At 39.6% G+C, this 9246-nt stretch overlaps 1 protein-coding gene across 1 annotated transcript; it reads right to left on the minus strand.

Annotated features, from left to right (window-relative positions):
• Positions 1 to 758: 758 nt before the first annotated feature.
• On the minus strand, positions 759 to 9189 carry hhatlb (hedgehog acyltransferase like, b). Its single transcript, XM_023407922.2, has 12 exons — positions 8986 to 9189; positions 7049 to 7186; positions 5526 to 5593; positions 5329 to 5442; positions 4427 to 4621; positions 4102 to 4311; positions 3228 to 3399; positions 2921 to 3065; positions 2789 to 2824; positions 2498 to 2699; positions 1456 to 1597; positions 759 to 1357 (listed from the first exon to the last, which is right to left on the minus strand). Exons 2-12 carry the CDS (start codon positions 7152 to 7154, stop codon positions 1146 to 1148), a joined length of 1602 nt encoding a protein of 533 aa, XP_023263690.1. The 5' UTR covers positions 7155 to 7186; positions 8986 to 9189; the 3' UTR covers positions 759 to 1145.
• Positions 9190 to 9246: the final 57 nt, after the last annotated feature.

Here is a 9246-nt window from a genome sequence, read left to right on the forward strand (position 1 = left end):
GTTTCTTGTCTACTTCCTGTTTTATTTTGGTGTGTGTGTGTGTGTTTTCCCTTTACTTGTCTAGCTTCCTTCCCTCCTGTTGATTGCCTCCCTTCCCCTAATGTGATACACCTGTGTCTCGTTATCATCCAGTGTATATATGTGGTGTGCTCTCTCCCTTCTGTGCCAGATCGTCTGGTCAGATTCCTGTCAGCGGTCCAGCGCCTGTTTCTCAGTATATATTCCTAGTGTTGTTGACCAGTTTTGGATTCTGAGTATTTTCCTAGTGATTTTGTTCCTCTGCCCTGTGAATTGGATTTCCTGGTTTTTGAATTTGAATTCTTCTATGTCCCTGTCTCTGCATTCTGTGTCCACCTGGTCTGTGCTTGACACACACAGAGTGTAAAAGCATTGGAGTGGTTTGGTTAAAACAACAACCCCAATGTGATTCACTGAAATCCCTGTGGAGTAGTGAAGTCAGTGTGTCAAACATAATCTCCCCTCTTTCATGTTATTTTTACCTATGACCACACCGTTCAGCTCCAGGCAGTGACTCATCAGAAGTGTGACCACAGCCGTTCCACCGCTCAATGTTTAAAAGTGTTTCCATCAAACAGGAATTAGGCTCTACTACTGATGTAATGCTACAGAAATACCTCACACCCCTAATAACAAGATACAACAGTGAGTCAAATGGTGTAAAAAGCCCCACTCTCATTCATATTTAAAGAGATCCATCAGAAAGGTCAGAAACGTTCCATAAAGAAACAAAACGGCACTTTCAACAAATCTTTGCAGTTTATTTTTTTTGCATTAACAGTGAAAGCAGAGGTTTCAGAAAATGAAATGTATCTTTAACTTCCCTACAGTGTTGTAAAACAGTTTAAGAGTAACGTTATTTAACTTTCATTCTCAAAGGGAACTAGACAGTAAACACGAGAGGTGAACTGTACATGTAATACATCAAATATGATTGTCTTTCATTAAGATTTATTTTGTTTTTTACAGTTAACTGATGGTAAACATATTTACAGTAAATGCTGTTTTGGACATTAGCAGAAGTAGAGCATCCATTTAAAAGTTACATTATAAAATCTAGATTGGCAATAATACTGCTGGCTGCTACATCCTTCATTATCTGCATCACTAGTTGAACATTAAAAGATCTACTCTGCTTTTTCCTTGCTGGGATCTGCGACTGGCTGAGCAGAGGCAGCTGCAGCTGGAGCACTGGTCGGGCTGGGGGTGGCATTTGGAGGGGGGGCAGGAGGAAGAGGATCAGGATCATCGATAAGGGCCTGTCTCCTCTCTCGCTCCTTGATCACTTGAATCAGGCAGTAGGTCATAAACATGACGATGATGGTGGTTATAGGGAAGCCTGGGAAGGTAAAGAGATGCACAACTTCATTATTAATAGAGCTGGCGAAAAAAGGAAACCCTCTTCGATGTAAAAAAAAACAAAAACAAAACATTTACCTCTGAGAAGCAGCCGTTTGGTGACCAACTTAGCAAAGTCCAAACTGTTCAGTGCCAGGATGTTGTACAAAACAATACTCCAGAAGTTGAAAGTATTGAAGACGGCTCTAATCCTGCGGGACATTGCTTCTGACATTGCCATCTGTAAAAAAATAAATAAATAAATAAAATAAAATGAAATATAAATAAATAAAAATAAATTCAGTAAAAAATAAGCATTTTACATTAATATTCTTACTGAAATGTAAACCAACCTCAAAATGTGTTCTCAATTTTTCACTCTATAGTAAGTTGTAAATTTAGATTTTGGAAACGAAATCATCACCATCACTAACAGGTGTGCTGTCACACCAATGTAAAAAGTGACATTTTGCATTAAGGAATCGGTAGCTGAAAGCAGTGTTCATTTGTTCTACAGGCAAATGGAAACATTTGACCGTGGGATAAGCACAAGTTTAAAAAATGAAATCACTGATAGCTGAATTCTATTTCAAATGTCAAATGTTTGTCCGACACATTCATGGTGGACCCACACAGGTGTTTTCATTCAACTGCCTGATTAGACCTCTAATTAGGACTGTGTGGGCGTGTGCAGACTGTGCATCATACCTGTTAGTTTGATTGCAAACGTTCATGTGGAACACCTGTGGCAGCAGGTGTGAATGTGTATCAGCTGATTACATTATCAAACAGCAGCAGGGGATGGAGAGGTTGTGGTTTTCTTTTTTTAACGCTTTTAGTGATGGCAGAGACGGTGTAGTACCTTCTCCATTTGGAATCATCCAAGACGAAGCCATGAGAGATATATATATATATTAGTTTTGTTTCAATTGTTATTCCCAAATTTAAGAGAATTTGGAGTACTTTTACATGAGCATGATATTATATATATATATATATATATATATATCCACCTGTGTTTGTGTCATACTCACAACTGGACACCTCAAAGATCCAGCTGGCGGCCCAGAACATGGCCAGACAGAGCACAGTGTTGTAGAAGTAGATCTCATATTTGGGAATTACTGAAATGTAAACCAACCTCAAAAGAAGCAAAAGGCTCCATGGAGAAGAGCTTGGCAGTCCACAGCTCAAAGTTGAGGCCAAAGCAGTTAAAGAAAGCCCAGATCAGCACCACCTCGCAGGGTCCCAGCCAGAGGATGGTAACGCCAAAGGTGCACAGTGTAGCCACCAGCTCCTCCAACACATTCTCATGCTTTCCACCCAGGTAATCATACACATACCTGTGGAGAATGAAATCATTCACAACCTCTAAATTTGACAGGATTAACAAGACTTTAATTTAATGTACTGGTCTCTCTGAAACACTCACTTGCACAGCCAGTCATTGATTCCTCTGTCAAAGTGGCTGAGAAAAGAGAAGTCAAGATCAGGTTTCGTATTACAGAGTTATATCGTGAGTGTAATGAAGCACTTGTGATCGAGCCGTGGAAACTCGACTCACGTTTCAGCAAACACATAGAGCATAGTGATGCACTTTGGTGGCTTGGGAGGGTCCAGATGATCCAGTCTGGATACTGTGTTGATGACTCCAAACATGACAGCTGCTTTTACCCAGTCATACACCAAGTTAAAGTAGGCTAGACCCACTGGAAACAATGCAAGCATATCAGTTATACCTTCAGTTTACACCAAGAACAGTTAACAGTTGGTAGAAAATGTTATTTTGTGCCAAAACTGTCAAAGAACTGCTACGATTAATGTGCCACGGCATTAAAAAAAAGCAGCCATTGCCAGGAGGAGGCCCAGACCTAGAGCCCAGTCAGAGAGGTGTTTCAGCAGCTTCATGTCGGTGGGGATGGTGAGGATGTACATGAAATGGAAGAGGACGTCCACTACAATCACGACCCCCAGGTTGATCAGGCCCTGCAGACTGATATTCCACATCTCCCGCTCTTTCCTCGTCAGGTCCGACTTGTTGGCCTGCAGGGGGCAGCAGACACGTGTCTCAACTACCAAGAGGTCAAAGACACCGAACGTCTACACTGCTACTCTGCAGCTCATGAAAGGGGGGGGGGAGCTTGGCATACATTACAAATATAATGATTGATTTTATTGTTAACGCAGATATAAATGCATGAAATCTGATTTGAATTCTGAGTCTGTCCTTCACGTGAAAAAGGCAGTAAAGGGAACCCTTACTCTTTTTCCATTAATTCTTATGTTTTTTTTAAATGATCTCCTTCAATATGTTGTAATGGCTTGACCAAGAGAGAACCTGTACATTTTAGATGATTACCACATCTCAAAGACATCAGAGCATCCTCTAGGACAGTGGCTCCCAACCTGGGGGAAAGGACCACCTCAAGGGGATTGCAAAGTAATTAACAGAACAGGAAAGCAGGAGAAATACATTTATGATAAATGACACAAAACTGTTGCTCCGTTCACCGTATTTATCCTTTTCTTCTGAATTACCTGTTACTTATTGTGTTTTTTTTCCTTTTAAACCTCTAAAACATTCAAATCAAATCTAAACCTTTGAGTAGGCCTAGTCAGGTGACACTCTTATTTTAAAGGGTAACAAACCAAAATTGTTGGGAGCTGCTGAATGACTTTAATTTAAAAAAAATGAAGTTAAACAAAAAAATAAAAATATTAAAAAAAGACCCTAGTTCAACTTACTTGAACATAAAATTTATCAAAGGTCATGATGGGCCCGAAATAGAAGAAGGGGAGGTAGAAGTTGTACTTGAGCAGCTCCAGGATGTTGTAGTTCCCATCTTTCCTTTCACAGTTCTCCAGAGCAAAGCTCATGCAGCGCATGATCGTAAACCCGCAACCTCCATAGAAGAGAACGTTACGCAGCTCGAAGTCCCCCTCCACAAATCCAGCCTATGTGGAGACGTAACAAGAAAAATAAACAATAAAAGAGAAATAAGATCATCATTTCCTTACATTTTTATACCTTTGTGTAATCACTTCTCCTACTATCTAGGCAGCAGTTTACCTGCCAGGACACGAAGGGTTCACACTTGAATGTAGCGAGGGTAAACAGACCAGTGACAAAGCAAAGCCAGCGGATTTTCACTAAGGAGATGCTGTAGAGCAGGATACAGTGGGACAGGATGAGCGTGACGTAGGTCCAGCCCATACTGACCCACACGGCCAGGAGTCCATACACCATGTAGACCAAGGACCTGTGCTGTGAGAGAGGAAAATAGTGTCACCGCACAACCACACGACCAAAGTCTACGTAATCACGCAGCTTTAGAATTGTCATATTACTCAGAAATGCACCAGAAGATAAAATTGTTTCTAACTAGAAGAACATTTCCCCACGGAGGCCTGTTCATCACGAGGCCATCTTGTTGATTTGTATCCAGTAGTGACAAAGTGACACATATTATAAAACCTATACTTAAGGATAGACTTTCACCCTCAGACTTTGCTGACACATGATATGACATGTGGTTCTAATGGTGTCTAACCAAACTAAACTGACATAACTAATCTTGCTAAATATAGAGCTGCATTTCTATTTATTGCTCCCTCTGTCTCTTTCATTCTTCATCTGCAGTCATCCCTCCATTTGACTCTCGCTCAGTGTTTTTCTTTCCACCTGGTCTCATTCATCATCCGCTGTTTAGATAATGATATAAAAAACTACTGTGCAATGCAGTAAAAATAAATTGTGACAAAGTGGATTTCTGAAATGTCAAGTATTCCTAATAACAGCGCGGTGAGAGATGAATTCATCGTGGCGGACAACATGATTGTTTCTTCCATCTTATTTCATGGCGACTCAGAGCTTTGCTCAGATCATTAAACCTGAGTCCTTCACCTCTTTTACTACATTACTCTTCCTTAGAGGAGCTCAGTGAATGAATCAATTAATCAGTTATTTAGAACCTGTGGAGCCAGCATGGAGCAGATCTTGGCGAACAGCACATGACCGGAGAGAGCAAACAGGATGTGCTCTCTGAATGTGGAAAACCACATCATCCACTCAAAATCAGCTGTATCCTGCAGAAAGGTGAGCAGAAAGTAAAAAATTAGAAACAGCAGATGTGTATCAAAGAACTCTTAATAAACTCATGCTCTCTCACCATTTTCCTCCCAAAGTAGTACCACCCCGGTTTTACAGTGGGTTTGAATGTCTTTCTGTTTGCATTGGCTGGAATTAGAAAAAACAAACGAGGATGAGAATTCGACCAAAGACCAAATGATATTAGACAATTGTCTCTATTGCGCTTCCTGACTTCTTGTCAAAATAAAGTTGGAAGGGGAAAACTGCAACACAGCAAGATACAAACTCACTCATCTCACTTACATTAGCAGATATTACATTTACATTTTCTGTCTTTTATTTTAATCCCCTTGTCCTTGAATACAGACACGATACACACTATGCAGGGCCAACACTGGGCCTATTTTCCTCTTCTGCTCTGCGGTGTTAATACTGACACCTGATCTCTTCTGCGTGGTCTGCATAGCTCCAAGTCTTCACCCTCCACGCAGTGACACTGCCTCTGTATGTATATTGCACATTGTGTTTGTCTCTGTATTTGACTGTACTACAGCAAGCATTAAATATAACTTGGTATGTATGTCCCAACCTGAAGTGCATTGCATTGCACTGTTCTACTTTCGGAAAGACAAGCATTACAGAGCTGCACACGGGTTATGCTGTTATGGCACAGTTAGGGCGATATTTCATCTAAGTTTGGTTTGAACTTTTTAAAAGATTTTCCTATGACACGCTCTGTGAGAAAATCTTCTTCTAAAGAATCCACAGTTACGATCTGAGATAGTTTGTTACACATATGTCAGTATCAGCCATATATGATGATGATATGTACAGAAACGCTACAGATATATATGAGGTCATTTAGAAACAACATCACCATACAGAGCCCACCATAGCACTGGATGCGGACTACGGCTGTGTCAGAAATCACTCCCTCATTTACTTATTCACTGCTTTTTATATGTTCTCAATTTTTCACTCTATAGTAAGTTGTAAATTTAGATTTTGGAAACGAAATCATCACCATCACTAACAGGTGTGCTGTCACACCAATGTAAAAAGTGACATTTTGCATTAAGGAATCGGTAGCTGAAAGCAGTGTTCATTTGTTCTACAGGCAAATGGAAACATTTGACCGTGGGATAAGCACAAGTTTAAAAAATGAAATCACTGATAGCTGAATTCTATTTCAAATGTCAAATGTTTGTCCGACACGTTCATGGTGGACCCACACAGGTGTTTCCATTCAACTGCCTGATTAGACCTCTAATTAGGACTGTGTGGGCGTGTGCAGACTGTGCATCATACCTGTTAGTTTGATTGCAAACGTTCATGTGGAACACCTGTGGCAGCAGGTGTGAATGTGTATCAGCTGATTACATTATCAAACAGCAGCAGGGGATGGAGAGGTTGTGGTTTTCTTTTTTTAACGCGTTTAGTGTCGGCAGAGACGGTGTAGTACCTTCTCCATTTGGAATCATCCAAAACGAAGCCATGAGAGATATATATTAGTTTTGTTTCAACTGTGATTCCTAAATTTAAGAGAATTTGGAGTACTTCTACATATTTCCACCTGTGTTTGTGTATTTGTGTCATACTCACAACTGGACACCTCAAAGATCCAGCTCGCGGCCCAGAACATGGCCAGACAGAGCACAGTGTTGTAGAAGTAGATCTCATATTTGGGAAGTGCAGCTTTGATCCCCATGGTGACACAGACAGGAAGAGCTCCAGAGGCTCCTGAACACACGACATCAGACCAGTCAACATTTTATATGTACAACTGAAACAAGTTTTACCCCAGATTTGACAAATCAGGAACCTATTCTTATTGGTTCCTACAACAGAAATATTACAAAATGTACTTAAAGTATAAAAAGTAAAAGTACTATGTACTAGTAAGTATTATGCAGACCGGCCCCTGTCAGTGTTATATTATCATATTATTGAATTATTGATACATTAGCATCTAAGCAACAATTAAATATATTTTATATGTTACAATAACTGTAGCTGTGAAATATGTAATGGAGTAAAAAAGTACAGTATTTCCCACTTAAATGTGAAGCAGTAGAAGTATAAGGAAATTGTACTTCAACACTGTACTGCAGTACAGTACCTGAGTAAATATACCAACATTACACCACTGCTTTGTATTACACTGGACCACCTACAACATTATAATGTAGCTTTCACATTAACACATCACACAATTTAACATTGTTAAGAGCAGTGGAGGAATTACAGTTACTCAAGTACTGTACTCCAGAACAGATTTAGACAAATTTACAAATTGAGTATTTCCTTTTTATGCTACTTAATACTTCTATTTCACTACATGTAAAGGCTTTAGTTACTGATTCATTTTAACTAAGATTTTAGATGTAAAGCACACAAGGAGCTTAGAAAATATGATACAGAGCTTTATTATCACACTGACCTGTATAAAGTTCCTAAAATCGACCACAAATAGACAAATTGGCATTAGGTAATAATATCCATACACAACACAATGTATTATTAATGATATAACATTCTAAATGATCAGTACTTTTACTTTTGATACTTAAGGTACATTTTCCTCATAATACTTCTGAACTTTTACTTGTAATGGAATATTTTAGATTCAGTATCAAAACTAAAAGTACTCAATGGTCAGCATAATGGCTCCTTCCGGAGTGTTTGGTATTATTATAATCACCAGTGAATTTCAGATTTTAATGCTTAACCAAGAGGTGCTAGCTCATCATAGGTTTTGTAAAAACGTGATCTGCAAAGTAACAAGTAACTACAGCTGTATAATAAAGGTTGTAGCGCAAACACTTCAATATTTCCACAATATCTAGTGGAGTATTGGAAAATTAAAATATGCGAAGTGAAGAACAACAGAACTGCATTAAAGTGCAGTACTTGAGTAAATGTACTCAGTTACATTTCTCCACTTACTACTTCTTCATACAAGCTAATATGTATATTAGCCTGTTCAGAATAGCTAGGTGGGTTTATATTGATGCATCTTCTTCTGTACCAAAATACGTCGTTTTCCTTTTAACATTCCAGAGATACAGCACCAGAGCCACGCGGAATAACTGGGTATCTAGTTGCTTGAAAGTCTTAATCATTTAGGAATTTTATCTGCTTTTCCCTCCTTGAGACATATCACATTTATCAAGGAAAGAACAGTGGAGGGCAAACGGGCAAGTTTCCAGTGATTGGACTTCAGAGAGGTAAAGACCAACAAAGTGCAGCTGCCTGCTATTTTTATCCGAGCCAACTTCTCTCCAGTGAAATAATCCAGTTGCCTTTGTACTGAAAGAAATCGCTTTGTTAAACAGAAACCAAACTTAACTCAGATTTTTGTTGTTGTTGTTGTTGTTGTTGTTGAACACAGCACTCACGCTGAATCAAATAAATCATATGCAACATCAAAAACGCTCCCTGTTCTCCCCTCACAATGTCTGCTCGAGATGCCTGCTGTTGAAATGCCACACGGTCATGCTCTTCAGTCTGTCCTCTGCAGCACCTGTTGTGATACTGACCTTGAACGCAGCAGTTGCGAGCCCCCCGAAGAAGTTGCTATAAAACGAACCTTTTTTTTTTCAGTTTGTTGAGAAAAAAGGGGGGAGAAAAAAACTGCAGATTAAAGAATCATGTTAAACAAATGATATGAGAGAATGTAAAAGTGTTGTATCTGCTGTGCATCCACGGGGGCGCAGGCTGGGCTGCAGGTCCCTCTGACTCCCTGAGAGGGAGCTGCCAGTGGTTAAAGGTGACAGGATGTATTTATACTTTGACCACTG

The sequence above is a fragment of the Seriola lalandi genome, unplaced genomic scaffold (genome assembly GCF_002814215.2).
Source record: "Seriola lalandi dorsalis isolate HSWRI2012SDOR001 ecotype SW California unplaced genomic scaffold, Sedor1 jcf7180002054351, whole genome shotgun sequence".
In the NCBI taxonomy this organism is placed as follows: Eukaryota; Metazoa; Chordata; class Actinopteri; order Carangiformes; family Carangidae; genus Seriola; species Seriola lalandi.